At 48.4% G+C, this 15,135-nt stretch overlaps 1 protein-coding gene across 1 annotated transcript in view; it reads left to right on the plus strand.

Moving 5' to 3' along the window:
• Positions 1-15,135, plus strand: part of TRIM16 (tripartite motif containing 16) — a 195,218-nt gene that overhangs the window by 173,953 nt on the left and 6,130 nt on the right. Inside the window, exons 1-4 of the mRNA XM_084647237.1 lie at positions 2,823-3,424; positions 5,330-5,425; positions 8,857-9,090; positions 10,480-10,651. Of these exons, the coding sequence (XP_084503363.1) occupies positions 2,858-3,424; positions 5,330-5,425; positions 8,857-9,090; positions 10,480-10,651 (1,069 nt within the window). The 5' untranslated portion in view covers positions 2,823-2,857. Of the gene's footprint in view, positions 3,425-5,329; positions 5,426-8,856; positions 9,091-10,479; positions 10,652-15,135 lie in introns of the transcript that reaches the window.

Below are 15,135 nucleotides of genomic sequence, written 5' to 3' on the forward strand. Positions count from 1 at the left end.
TAAAAACTTCTAAGGAAGGAGATTCCACCACCTCCCTAGGCAACGCATTCCAGTGTTTCACCACCCTCCTAGTGAAAAAGTTTTTCCTAATATCCAACCTAAACCTCCCCCACTGCAACTTGAGACCATTACTCCTTGTCCTGTCCTCTTCTACCACTGAGAATAGTCTAGAACCATCCTCTCTGGAACTACCTCTGAGGTAGTTGAAAGCAGCTATCAAATCCCCCCTCATTCTTCTCTTCCGCAGACTAAACAATCCCAGTTCCCTCAGCCTCTCCTCATAACTCATGTGTTCCAGACCCCTAATCATTTTTGTTGCCCTTCGCTGGACTCTCTCCAATTTATCCACATCCTTCTTGTAGTGTGGGGCCCAAAACTGGACACAGTACTCCAGATGAGGCCTCACCAATGTCGAATAGAGGGGGACGATCACGTCCCTCGATCTGCTTGCTATGCCCCTACTTATACATCCCAAAATGCCATTGGCCTTCTTGGCCAGGAACATGGCGCGCTCAGGGGAGGAGGCAGGGAAGAGGCGGGGCCAGGGCGGGGATATGGGGAAAGGGTTGGAATGGGGGCAGGAGGGGAGGGAGTTGGGGCAGGGACTTTGGGGAAGGGGTTGGAATGTCGGCGCCTATGCCCAAGAGGTGGCTCCATGTTGGTGATGGATGAATGATCCCTGTGTATAAGTTTAATATAAAATATTTACAAGCCACTACGAGAGGCATCATATTATATCTTAGCACTATTTACAAATTGGCAGTTGCCAGATGCACAATGGCCCTCCTGGCCCTGTGCTGCCAGCATGCCCCTTCCCCTTGGGAGTGGGCTCATGCTGTGCCACACAGCCCCCTGCCCAACACTGGAACACCCCCCCCCGATTCCCTATGGCCAAAGCCCCCCGGACCCGCTATGCCGAGCACCTTCCCAGACCCTGCCACAAATGCACAGTACCCTGCACAGCACAACTGCCCAGCACCCCACACAGAACCCCCGCTACTTAGTGCCCCAACACACGGAGATCTTCCCCGCCCTCTCACAGCCCAGCACCCACCCCCCAAGGCCCTCCAGAGACCCCCTCCCCCATGCCCTGCCTCCCAGACGCACTCACCAGCCCTGCTGGGAGGCTACTGTGTTTGCCAGGCTGAGCTGACAATGCAGCCAGGGCTCCGTCAGGACCTACTTGCCTGGAAGGGCCCAGCCAAGCCCCCTCTCCCTCCACTGCCCTCCCCCCAGCTGGGCAAGACTGGCCAGGCTTCTGCATCAGTCCCAGGCGGCTCAGCTCCGGGGAGACAGGTGGGGCCCCACAGGTGGTGGGAAGCAGAGACTGCCTGGAGCCGGAGGTGCTCTGGGGTCCGGCCAGGAGGCAGAGAGGAGCTGGCGGGTGGGGCAAGGGGGTGGAGAGGAGCCCTTGGCCGGCCAGCGGGCAGACCAAGAGGAGCAAATGGTGGGGGGGAACCAGCGGGCTGGCAGGGTCTTGGGGCACAGTGCAAGCAGAGCATGGGCCTGGCTCCATGGTGCCACTGGTGCCATTGTAAACCCGGCACTGGTGAGGTGCTGCGGCCTGCAATATGCAGGTCAAACGAGATGATCATGATGGTCTCTTCTGACCTTAAAGTCTACGAGTCTTTTACAATAGCAAAGGGTAACCTCCCCAAACCCCTAAATCATTTTGCCTCAGATATAGAGGCATGATGCAAACCATCCTGGAGTCACCAAAGATGCCTATCACCATCTTCTTCCTCGATGCCAAAAAAGGGATGGCACCTGAGTGGAAGTTCTCTTATTTCACAACTCCACCATCCACTGGAAGAACCAGTTTCACTTTTTTCAGCCTTGCTTTTCTGAACAGAGGAAGGGGAACGCAGGAGAAAAGCTGCATTTAGAGCAGCAAATTCCTTCAGTGCTCACATGATAAAACTGGGAACTTAAACTGTATCGGCTGTGTTTCCCATGAGCAAAGGAGGGGCTAAAAGCCAAAATGAAGAACATGAGCTAATATTTTGTGCAGAAAGTTTCCAAAGGGCATGTGGATTTAAATAATCTCTGCCCCATAACTCAGCCTCTCAGAGAGAACTAGCTCAGTGGTTGTTGCAAGATGAAAAGCGTGCCTACCTACAAGTATTAAATATAACTAATGGGCCAAGTCCTGGCAGTCTCATTCAGATTGTAGTCAGTCCTGGCTCAGTCACAATTCCATTTGAATAAAAAACTCATCAGGGCATCAAGATTTAGACCGTTCAACAGGTGTGCCGTGGAAGAACATGAGGGTTTGGCTCACTATTAATAGTACATTTCGTCAGGATACAGGGAGGGCTGGTTGAAAATTTTTCATCAAAACTTTTTTTCATTAGGAATCTGGGTATGTGACAAAAATGAAAAATTCTGCAGAAAGGGTCTCCTTTCCTTGACAATTTTTGATTTTTTGTTGGAAACCCCAAAACCAATTTTTTGTTTATTTTCAGTAGTTTTCAGCTGAATTTTTCTTGGTTCCTGATGAAAATTTGAAATTTTTCATTTGGGAGGAAAAAAACAACTTTCCAGCCAACTGTAGCTGGAAGTACAGAGGACAGCAAATCCGGGTGGAAGGTTGTAGATTTGAGACAGAGGGACAGTGACAAGATTGACAGCTTTTAAGGGGCAGCATTTATCTACAGCTCACACAACCTGTCATTCACAGAACAAACTCACTCGCGGTTTGCTTCTTGGCTCTGGTTGCACTCCTACTTCCTGAAAGGGGCTGGAAAGAGTTAACAGCTGCAGGCAGTTGGGTGAGTTCAGGTGTGTCACTTTCTTTCATTCCCCCTTTGCTGTGCAGTTACAGTGTGCATGCCTTGGAAGGCAGAGGAACTCAGAAATGGCTGACTGTGGCCCCACTGCTCCAGACAGGCTGACCCAGGAATTGGTACTAGGTGACCCTGTCCCTAAGGCAAAAGGGCACCAGGTCTGTGAGGGCAATGGCTTCCCAGGTGAGAAAACTGAGGGTGAAGAGTTGAGTGGCCATGAAAGCCCAGAAGCCACTAGCCCAGGACCTGACCTGCAGGGCAGTTTGATTGTACATGGCTCTGAGATGGCAACGGGCCAGCCTGGCCTTCTGGAGCAGGGGAACAGTCTGGAGGATGGGCAAGAGATCCGGTGTGACTTCTGCATGGCCCAGAAGGTCCTGGCAGTGAAGTCCTGCTTGACCTGCATGGTGAATTACTGCGAGGACCACCTCCGGCCTCACCTGGAGAACAGCAAGCTGCGGAGCCACAAGCTGATGGACCCCGCGAAGGACATTGATCTGCAGACCTGTGAGACTCACAAAGGCCACTTGGGGTGGTTCTGCCAGACCGACCTGGTGTGTGTCTGTGAGGAGTGCCTGGCCGAAGAGCACAAGGGGCACAACTTGCTCACCTGTGAGGCAGCCAGGAAGGACAATGAGGTGTGTCACTGCCTGGTATTTATTGGTGTTCATTGGGGAAGAGTGATCCAGGATGCAGAGGGGCATAGAGGCAGAGTGGGGCCCAGGGCCTTCTCACTCAGAACTGTTATACACTCGTCTTACTCTTACACTAGGATTTGGCATGAGTGGGTTTGCTCCTGATTGAAGCTGTGATAAGGGAGAGGAGCCCTAGGTCTTGTCTGATTTGTAGCCTGTGTAGGGCTCTTGGTTTCATTAATGAGTTACTTGTACTTTATATCAAAGAGGGATTTGTTGTCCCTGGCTGTGGGCCAAATCCTCAAGTCTTTACTCAGGTTCTACCCTGTCAAAACCACCACTCACATTGGTGTAAAGCAGGAGTAACCTCATTAATACCAATGGGCCTGATTCCCCAGGGCCTGAGACCGTGTGTCACTACTTCCCCCTGTGCCAAGAGGATATGAATCACTACTGTTCTGATTCTGAGCTCAGAATTGGGCTCAACAGAATCACAAAGGAGTAAAACCCAGTGAGGGGGTGAGTCGAGCCCACTGTCTTTGTAAGGACTGAGTAAAGGCTCCAGGATTTGACCCTAGAGAGCACCACTGTGTAGTGTGTAGCAGTGAAAGACCTGGTTTGGGAAGTATATAGGTGCATTTCTTCTTCCTATACTGAGCGAGATACAAATCTGTGCCCTTTGCAGCTTGCGTTTACCTTCCCTTCCACTCCCAGCTGGGGGCGGAAACGGGCTCCATTCCAGGAGCAGGTTTCTGTTGCCAGTACCTGCTCGAGAAGGTTTGTTTAAAAATGCTGTTGATTTATCTGTGAATGGACTAAAGATTTCCTGGTTTAAAATGAGCCAACAGCGTCTCTCAATGCTGTATGCTTTATAATGGGAATTCCAGTTGTGCCTATAGCCTGTCCCCTCCCCGCCCCCCAACAACCCGGCTTTGGCATGATATGTGAGAATCAAACGGGCCATTTCATGTTAATACTCTGGTCTTTTTGTCATGGGTAAAATTTTCTAAAGCACCTATGGGATTCAGGAGCCCAAGTCCAATTTGCAAAAGTGACTTAGGGCCCAATTTTAAAAGGTATCTAGGGGCCTAAAGATGCAGATAGCTGTTTGGGGGGATTTCAGTGGGAGTTTGGTGCCTGGGTGCTTTTGAAAATTCCACTAAACCTACCTGCCCCTTTAGGTTTCTGAATATCTTTCAAAACCTGACCATGAGTCACTTTTGAAACTGGGACCTCTGGCTCCAAGTCACATAGGCGCCCTATGGAGTTAATGGAGTGAAAACCAGTATAAATGAGAGCAGACTCAGACCCTAGAAGTGAGAGGGAAACTTTTTTCAGAACCTTGAAAATTTTTACTTCAAATTTGGGTCTAGAAATGTTCCAAGATTTGGGTGGGCTGGAGGGATTGGTTTTACGTTTGTTAACCATTCCATCTGTTCCTAGTCTTTGTATGAAAGATCAAGGCAAAACCCAGACCCTTTCCTCTTGTATTTTCCCCACTCATTGATCTGGATTCTGACATATCCCTTCCACTGCTCTGGATGACTGACCTTCTTAGGGCTTATTTACTCCAGCCATGTGTAACCAAGGATGTTTTATTTGCTGTTTCTGTTGCTGTCATAGGCTTTCCCAGCTGCTAAAGGTAGCAGGAGCTGCAGAGACAGAATTTTCTAATTTATTGTGTTGCTGGAAAAAATGACACACTCCCCAGATCAGACAGAAGCTAATAAAAATGTCCAGAGTGTTGTGAGTCTGTGGATTGCTTTTGTCTGTGGGAAGTGGAGCGGGTTCCAGCTGGCTGCTTTGGGTACCAAAAATCAGCTATAGAGTTTCATAAAACCCTCTCTCTGCTATCCTGTTTGGTCACTGAGAGAGTGGATTGTTAACACCTGCTTCATCCATTCACAGAGAGAACTTCTGCAGACTCAAGCAGAGTACGACTGGAAACTGAAGTCCACTGAAAACGCAATTGTCAAGCTGCAGAATAATACACAGTCTATAGTGGTAAGGACAGAACTTGGGTTATTTCTCCTCCTCAGATTAAACTGAACCCATAATAATGGAATGAAAATGGTTGTATGATATTTAACGGTAGCCTGGATAATGGTCTTACAATCCTTTATGTGTGAAGTGTATGAAGCCTCCATGTTTCTGTCATCTGCAGACATCTCCATGCCTGTTCCATGCTGCTGGCATGCTCTCCCCTCTCTGGTCACAAGCCGCTACTCACATTCCATTAAAAACCCTGAGAAGCAAGACAATAACATGCCAATGGGGCAGGTTGGATGGAAGGGTGGGTGGGACACTAACCCGAGACTCAATTCCCTGCTCTGCCACAGTCTTCCTGTGTGACCTTGGGCAAACCACTTAGTCTCCCTCTGGCTCCATTTCCCACCTGTACAATAGGGAGAATAGCACTGCCCTGCCTCTTGGGTGTTGTGAAGAGTAATATGTTAAAAATTGTGAGGTGCTCAGACATGATGGTAATGGGGACCAGATAAATACCTCAGAAAGAGAGATTTACACCACTGAGAATCGAGCCCACTAACTATTACATAAAAAACAGCTTGACACCAAAGATTGAACTGGGAGCTCAGAGAGCTGCAGCAGCTCAACTAAAGCTTCCTACATGGGGCTGTAACTAACTCTTTTCCTCTGCAGATTGCTCACAGAACGGGACCTGTAGCAAACATTCACTTAGGGGTTACACTGAGATACTGAATCCCAAATTCTTTGGACAATCTCAGATAACATCTCAACTTCACAGCTCAAACTCCCCTCCAGTGCAGTATTACCCTGAAAAGTGACTATAAAAAGACAGTGGGGTCCTAGCCTGGGTAGAATCACAACGTCCAGAGGCCACGTGACAATTAAAATGCACGACTGTCAAAAGCTGAAAAACTCCACCAAATTTCAGGCTTGTTTTGAATTGCGGGGGAGATTTTTGGGCTGCTTTGCCTTTAATCCAAGTGGCTTTGTTCATCTCGTGTGGGAACACTTGCAAATGCCAAAAGATTTAGTATTCCAGGGCAGGGTCAGCTTTGTGCCGGCTTCTGTTGTGGAGAATCCACCCAGAACTGTTGTTTGATGATATCATCCAGCTGCCTATGTGAAGCATCTTTGGTGAGTCACATCTCCACAGGGCTTCCAAAGAGCAGTGTCACGTTTCAACAGTTTGAAAAGCGGACTAATCATATTAATTGTTACCCTCTTGAAATTGTCCTGTGTTGTGGCCATAATACTCACGTAAACCCGCAGACTTCACTCCATGGTACAGCCTCCGCAGCTGCTTCCTCGGATAGCACTGTTTTGATGTTACTTTTCTGCATGGCAATTCATGGTAATTCCAGAACCAACCCTCAGGACATGGCTAATGAGAGATGAAGCCCTTCATTTCTAGGTGGCTGCTTCAAATCTAGGGGAAAGTCGTTACCTCCTGATAGCCTCTGTGAGATAATTTGCTGGTCTGAGTCCAGTTTCTATTTCTGGATGAATTCTCAGATCAACAGCCACTGGCTCTGACTCACCTCTTTGTAGGCAGTCTGAGCAGAAATGGGAGTTAGGGGCTTAAATGCCTTTGAGGAGCCGGTCCTCAACTCTGATAATCTGGGAGAATGAGGGTTTTTGTTTGTTTTACAAGGAAGTATGGAGAGGATCCAAGTCAGCCTGGTTGTAGCCATCCTGCTGGAGAGATCCTGTAACCTCTCCATGAGGCCACATGGTACTTTCCCCCCAGGGACTGTTGAGTAGAAATCAGGGTGGAATTTTACCCTGTGATTCATTGAAGTTATGCCTTATTTCCATTTCCAGCAGCAGGGCTCCAGCCCCAGTGCAGGTGCGGCTGCATCCTCTGTGCCATACAATACCTGTCCTACTTCAATAATGAGAAGAGATCCTGTTTGTTTTCTCATTGTGTTCATAGGCCCCAACTTCTACTCGACCCCCCTCTGCTCCCAGCCCCGCCCTCATTCCAACCCCTACCCCAAAGCCCGCACCCCAACTCCACCCCCTCCCTGCCCCTATTCCGACCCCTTCCCCAAATCCCAGCCCCGCTTCTTCCCTGCCTCCTCCCCTGAGCGCGCCACGTTCCTGCTCCTCCCCCGTACCTCCCACCACCAAACAGCACCCACGGAGCACCCTCAGAGTCGGTGCCTATGACTGTGTTACCTTCTCAATTATCCATTGGAAGTGCCTCCATGTCCGTTTCTGTGTGTGCTGTGCTTTGTCGCATGGGAAGCTCATTGTGGGAACAGAGGTGTTACTCCTGTGGATTTTCTCCCCTCTCTGTTGGTACTTTGAGAGCTCCCCTCTCCCCCCCAACTGCCCAATTCTCCACAGTAAGTCTCAGTGCTTTGCAACTTGGCCACCAGCCTTATAAATAGGCTTGGCAGAATTTTACTTTCATTTTTATAATTTCAGCTGACTGTGTTCATATTTATTTTTAAGCATTTTTATTTTTTATTCATTTAAATGTTCACAGTTGTGGGAAGTTATGGGGGTGTCCGTCAATGGGGAGGGTCAAACAATAATTGTTTCATGACAGTGGACGTTGAGATTCAAAAAATGAAAGCTTGATAACCATTACAACACAAATTGTCAGCATCACATCTCAAAATAGCCAAAGTCAATATCCTCAAATCAAACTCTGCCACGTGCTCAGGCAGAATGTTTCTTCCTGTGCCTGTCTGTGAATTTTGATTACGGTTGATGGAAATATTTTTTTGCTGGTTTGCGTGCGTACAGCGAAATCAATCTTTACTGACACCTACCAATAAAAATCGAATCCTTCCATGCCGACTTATAAATAAATGATGGGGATTAACTGGGATATCAGTACTGTGCATTCAGAAGGCTTGCTGTTGGGTTGTTGGTGTCAAATCCCTCCATAGCCAGGTGCTGAGATAGCTGGTCTTCTTATGTATGGGCAATGCATAACTGGTTCAGGCCTATGGTTCACTGTGATCTAACCCCATAACACAATGAAAGGGAAGACACAGCGCTACATGGGCATGCTTTCCTTCATCCTTCCAATTCTCTGTTCTGAAAAGAAATGCCATCCCCTTCCTGGGTCAACTCGCCACCTCCTACAACTTTGATTAACTTAACCTTTCTGTCACAGAAAGGTATTTCCCTGGCTATGATCCTTAATCAGTCAAAACCTAAGAGCCCTAAACTGCTCTCAGGTTGTGTGTATGTATGTGTGTTGGGGCATAGGGGAAGAGACCAGGATCTGCTGGAAACAGGCCATGGGTTCCAGTTCCTTGGTTTGGATTTACTGATTAGCTGTTGCTGTCACTGCCTTTGTGCTGTGGAGGCATCTCCACAGTGATTAGAAAATGCTGTTTGCACATCCTGATGCATTTGCCAGGAAGGTGCAATGGCGACACGGCGAGGCTGGTTGGAAAAGGCAACAGCGGTGGCTTTTGTCCCTGTAGAGTTCTATTTCCGAAGTGAAAAACCTGGTGTCCGGTCAGTTTGGGGAGCTCTTGGAAGCTGTCAAGATGGCCCACTCGGATGTACTGGCATTTCTAGAGGAGAAGGAGCACGTAGCGGTGAATCAAGCCAACGGGATAAAGATCCATCTGGAGCACAAGCATGCTGCCATGGAAGAGAATAAACTCAGGCTGGAGAAGATGGCCCTCCACACCAGTGACATCCTGTTCCTTAAGGTAGCATGAAGGACAAGGCCTTTCCACAGGGGTGAAAGTAACTTAAAGGACTTACTGGTACTCTGGAGTCCTAAGCAGGGGGGCGTGGCCTCAACCAGAAGAGGTGGGGCCTTTAAATACCCAGGCCCTTTAAATCAAGATTTAAAAGCCCGGGGGCTCCCAGCTGCAGTTGGAGCCCTGGGGCCTTTAAATCACCCCGGGACCTACCAGCTGCAGAGGCAGCTGGGAGCCCCAGCGCTCAGGGGTGATTTAAAGGGCTCCAGCCACCGCTACCGCAGCAGAGCTCCCGGCCCTTTAATTCACCGCCGGAGCCCTGCTGCCACTACCCTGGGGCTCCGGCAGCAGGGCTCGGGCGGCTTTTTAAGGGGCTTGGGTCTCCTGTCACTGCGGGGAGCCTGAGGGCCTTTAAAGCACCAGCCTGGGGAAGTCGGTCCAGTCCGGCACGGCATACTGGCTCTTGCTGGTACGCCGTACTGGACCGTACCGGCTTACTTTCACTTCTGCCTTTCCATTATAAAGACCTGGGGGATGGTGTGTCTGTAGATAAGTGTCTGGTTTGTGGCGTTCAGGTCAAGTGTGCAGTACAATCAGACTGCATTGCGCTATTTTATAATTGAAAAATGGTGCCAGGCCTTCTAAGAACATTAGAACCGGCCTGCATCTCCTGTAACCTGAAATGAAGATTCTGACTCCAAATTCAGAACTGATTGACCCTCCCTGAGTTGTGGAGTGTAAGACTGAGATTGTCAAAGTGCCTCTCAGCCCTAAAGTGCTCTGAAATCTAGGAGGAGAGAGAGGGTGAGATTTTTTCACCTTTGTTTTTAAAGAAGGAAAATGTTTCAGATCTCTAAAGGCCACATTGTTTGAGCCTAAACTGTGCAAAGCTCTGGATGAAGATGATAGAACTTTGCCCTACACCTTTATCTCTAGAAGTTGCTAAGACTTCTCTTCATTCTCCCTGGAACTGACTGAGATGCACTATTAGCCTACAGCCAACAACACTGTAATTTCATTATAAATGCTGGGTGTGTTGTTTCCTTCATTATTTTATGACCCTGGTCTTCTTTTTCTAATGCCCTCAGAGTACAGGGAAGCTTGTAGTGAGGTCCAGAGATTGCTGTTCCTTGGCTTTAGCTTTACAATCATAAAGTTTATCTGGTGAACTTCATATTCAGCCTGATCTTAAGGATCTCCCATAATATAGGTTCCTGAATCAGATGAGTTTAAGTTCTTCAGGGCTTCAATGGAATGGAAAGGGTCAGAATCTGCTCCCACTAAAGTCAATTTGGATTTTGCTAGTAACTTCATGGTGAGATGGATCTGGTACAAAATCAGCCAAACATATGAGGAAATGAGCCTAAACAGAACTGTTTTTTTTTTTTTTGGCAGGAATATTGTGAGCTCAAGAAGAACACAGGGGATGATGTGCTTCCCAGTGTTTATATTGGACTCAAAGATAAACTGTCAGGGATCAGAAGGGTCATCTCAGAGTCAACAGAACTCTTGCTACAGCTTGTACAAACCACCTATAAGGAAAAGCTCCAGGAGTTTGCAAAGGAAGGTGAGTCTCATCCTCTGCCTTGCAGCTGTTTAAGTGTACGTTTGCAGAGCTCTCTCTCTCTCTCTCTGTGAACACTTTAGTGCTGTCACCAGATGGCAAAAGTGAGGTCCTGATAAAATGCCTGCTGCCCAAAACCCACTACCTGAAGCACATACGGGGAGGTGTCTAGTCTAAGGAGGTGGGTGGTGGTGGTCGGGGACTCTCTCCTCAGGGGGACTGAGTCATCTATCTGCCGCCCCGACCGGGAAAACCGAGAAGTCTGCTGCTTGTCAGGAGCTAGGATTCACGATGTGACGGAGAGACTGCCGAGACTCATCAAGCCCTCGGATCGCTACCCCTTCCTGCTTCTCCACGTGGGCACCAATGATACTGCCAGGAATGACCTTGAGCGGATCACTGTGGACTACGTGGCTCTGGGAAGAAGGATAAAGGAGTTTGAGGCGCAAGTGGTCTTCTCGTCCATCCTCCCCGTGGAAGGAAAAGGCCTGGGTAAAGACCGTCGAATCGTGGAAGTCAACGAATGGCTACGCAGGTAGTGTCAGAGAGAAGGCTTTGGATTCTTTGACCATGGGATGGTGTTCCAAGAAGGAGGAGTGCTAGGCAGAGACGGACTCCACCTAACGAAGAGAGGGAAGAGCATCTTTGCCAGCAGGCTGGCTAACCTAGTGAGGAGGGCTTTAAACTAGGTTCACCGGGGGAAGGAGACCAAAGCCCTCAGGTAAGTGGGGAAGTGGGATACCGGGAGGAAGCAGAAGCGCACGAGAGGGCAGGGCTCCTGCCTCATACTGAGAAAGAGGGACGATCAGCAAGTTATCTCAAGTGCCTATACACAAATGCAAGAAGCCTGGGAAACAAGTAGGGAGAACTGGAAGTCCTGGCACAGTCAAGGAATTATGATGTGATTGGAATAACAGAGACTTGGTGAGATAACTCACATGACTGGAGTACTGTCATGGATGGTTATAAACTGTTCAGGAAGGACAGGCAGGGCAGAAAAGGTGGGGGAGTAGCACTGTATGTAAGAATCATAGAATCATAGAATCATAGAATATCAGGGTTGGAAGGGACCCCAGAAGGTCATCTAGTCCAACCCCCTGCTCAAAGCAGGACCAATTCCCAGTTAAATCATCCCAGCCAGGGCTTTGTCAAGCCTGACCTTAAAAACCTCTAAGGAAGGAGATTCTACCACCTCCCTAGGTAACGCATTCTAGTGTTTCACCACCCTCCTAGTGAAAAAGTTTTTCCTAATATCCAATCTAAACCTTCCCCACTGCAACTTGAGGGAGCAGTATGACTGCTCAGAGCTCAAGTATGAAACTGCAGAAAAACCTGAGTGTCTCAGGATTAAGTTTAGAAGTCTGAGCAACAAGGGTGATTTCGTGGTGGGAGTCTGCTATAGACCACCGGACCAGGGGGATGAAGTGGATGAGGCTTTCTTCCGGCAACTCACGGAAGTTACTAGATCGCAGGCCCTGGTTCTCATGGGAGACTTCAATCACCCTGATATCTGCTGGGAGAGCAATACAGCGGTGCACAGACAATCCAAGAGGTTTTTGGAAAGGGTAGGGGACAATTTCCTGGTGCAAGTGCTGGAGGAACCAACTAGGGGCAGAGCTCTTCTTGACCTGCTGCTCACAAACCGGGAAGAATTAGTAGGGAAGCTAAAGTGGATGGAAACCTGGGAGGCAGTGACCATGAGATGGTTGAGTTCAGGATCCTGACACAGGGAAGAAAGGAGAGCAGCAGAATACGGACCCTGGACTTCAGAAAAGCAGACTTTGACTCCCTCAGGGAACTGATGGGCAGGATCCCCTGAGAGAATAACATGAGGGGGAAAGGAGTCCAGGACAGCTGGCTGTATTTTAAAGAATCTTTATTGAGGTTACAGGGACAAACCATCCTGATGTGTAAAAAGAATAGTAAATATGGCAGGCGACCAGCTTGGCTTAACAGTGAAATCCTTGCTGATCTTGAACACACAAAAAAAAAGCTTACAAGAAGTGGAAGATTGGACAAATGACCAGGGAAGAGTATAAAAATATTGCTCGGGGATGCAGGAGTGAAATCAGGAAGGCCAAATCACACCTGGAGTTGCAGCTAGCAAGAGATGTTACGAGTAACAAGAAGGGTTTCTTCAGATATGTTAGCAACAAGAAGAAAGTCAAGGAAAGTGTGGGCCCCTTACTGAATGATGGAGGCAACCTCGTGACAGAGGATGTGGAAAAAGCTAATGTACTCAATGCTTTTTTGCCTCTGTCTTCACGAACAAGGTCAGCTCCCAGACTACTGCACTGGGCAGCACATCATGGGGAGGAGGTGACAAGCCCTCTGTGGAGAAAGAAGTGGTTCGGGACTATTTAGAAAAGCTGGACGAGCAAAAGTCCATGAGGCCGGATGCACTGCATCCAAGAGTGCTAAAGGAGTTGGCGGATATGATTGCAGAGCCATTGGCCATTATCTTTGAAAACTCATGGCGATCCGGGGAAGTCCCGGACGACTGGAAAAAGGCTAATGTAGTGCCCATCTTTAAAAAAGGGAAGAAGGAGGATCCTGGGAACTACAGATCAGTCAGCCTCACCTCAGTCTCTGGAAAAATCATGGAGCAGGTCCTCAAGGAATCAATTCTGAAGCACTTAGAGGAGAGGAAAGTGATCAGGAACAGTCAGCATGGATTCACCAAGGGAAGGTCATGCCTGACTAATCTAATTGCCTTCTATGACGAGATAACTGGCTCTGTGGATGAGGGGAAAGCGGTGGACGTGTTGTTCCTTGACTTTAGCAAACTTTTGACACGGTCTCCCACAGTATTCTTGCCAGCAAGTTAAAGAAGTATGGGCTGGATGAATGGTCTATAAGGTGGATAGAAAGTTGGCTAGATTGTCGGGCTTAATGGGTAGTGATCAATGGCTCCATGTCTAGTTGGTAGCCGGTATCAAGTGGAGTGCCCCAAGGGTCGGTCCTCGGGCTGGTTTTGTTCAACATCTTCATAAATGATCTGGAGGATGGTGTGGATTACACCCTCAGCAAGTTTGCAGATGACACTAAACTGGGAGGAGAGGTAGATACGCTGGAGGGTAGGGATAGGATACAGAGGGACCTAGACAAATTAGAGGATTGGGCCAAAAGAAATCTGATGAGGTTCAACAAGGACAAGTGCAGAGCTCTGCACTTAGGACGGAAGAACCCCATGCACCGCTACAGTCTAGGGACCGAATGGCTTGGCAGCAGTTCTGCAGAAAAGGACTTAGGGGTTACAGTGGATGAGAAGCTGGATATGAGTCAACAGTGTGCCCTTGTTGCCAAGAAGGCCAATGGCATTTTGGGATGTATACGTAGGGGCATTGCCAGCAGATCGAGGGACATAATCATTCCCCTCTATTCAACATTGGTGAGGCCTCATCTGGAGTACTGTGTCCAGTTTTGGGCCCCACACTACAAGAAGGATGTGGAAAAATTGGAAAGAGTCCAGCGGAGGGCAACAAAAATGATTAGGGGACTGGAACACATGACTTATGAGGAGAGGCTGAGGGAACTGGGATTGTTTAGTCTGGGGAAGAGAAGAATGAGGGGGGATTTGATAGCTGCTTTCAACTACCTGAAAGGGGGTTCCAAAGAGGATGGCTTTAGACTGTTCTCAGTGGTAGCTGATGACAGAACAAGGAGTAATGGTCTCAAGTTGCAGTGGGGGAGGTTTAGGTTGGATATTAGGAAAAACTTTTTCACTAGGAGGGTGGTGAAACACTAGAATGCATTACCTAGGGAGGTGGTGGAATCTCCTTCCTTAGAAGCTTTTAAGGTCAGGCTTGACAAAGCCCTGGCTGGGATGATTTAGTTGGGGATTGGTCCTGCTTTGAGCAGGGGGTTGGACTAGATGACCTCCTGAGGTCCCTTCCAACCCTGATATTCAATGATTCTATGATGCTTCTCTGTGCCATGCGTGGACTATCCTCCTAAGCCGGTCCTGGGCTCTGAAGGGCCAAATGTCTTTGGACCATCTTTGGCAGACTCTTCTATTTTGAATACACCATACAGTGCATTTGAGTAGCTCTCGGTGTTGTACTTCAGTCCCATTTTATACTAATCCCTCATCCCCTGTTACTGTCTGATGCTCTGTACAGATTCTCTGCAATATTTAATCTCTACCTTCATACTGTTCCATTAGACTCTCTGCAAAATAAGGAAGCTCTGTTCTAATCCTTGCTTGTGGGTGTATGTTCCTGTCCTGGCATCCTGGTTGTGTTTTCTTGAACTCTTGCTTTGTCTCCAAGCCATGATGTTCAGCTACTCCTGCTCCAGGGGGTTTTGGATTCTCCCTCTGGTTAAGGTGTACAGCACACCCATCAGCATTTTTTACACAGACTCACCAAGGCAGTCTCTGTTCTGTCTGCACTCAGAGCCTTGCCCTATTTCACCAGTGCTTTGCAAGGAACTGTGCTCTGCTACTGTCAGAAATGCCCTCTGCTGTGCTTCCACCTTGAACCTGC

Source organism: Lepidochelys olivacea, assembly GCF_965140295.1.
Source record: "Lepidochelys olivacea isolate rLepOli2 genome assembly, chromosome: 14".
NCBI lineage: Eukaryota > Metazoa > Chordata > Testudines > Cheloniidae > Lepidochelys > Lepidochelys olivacea.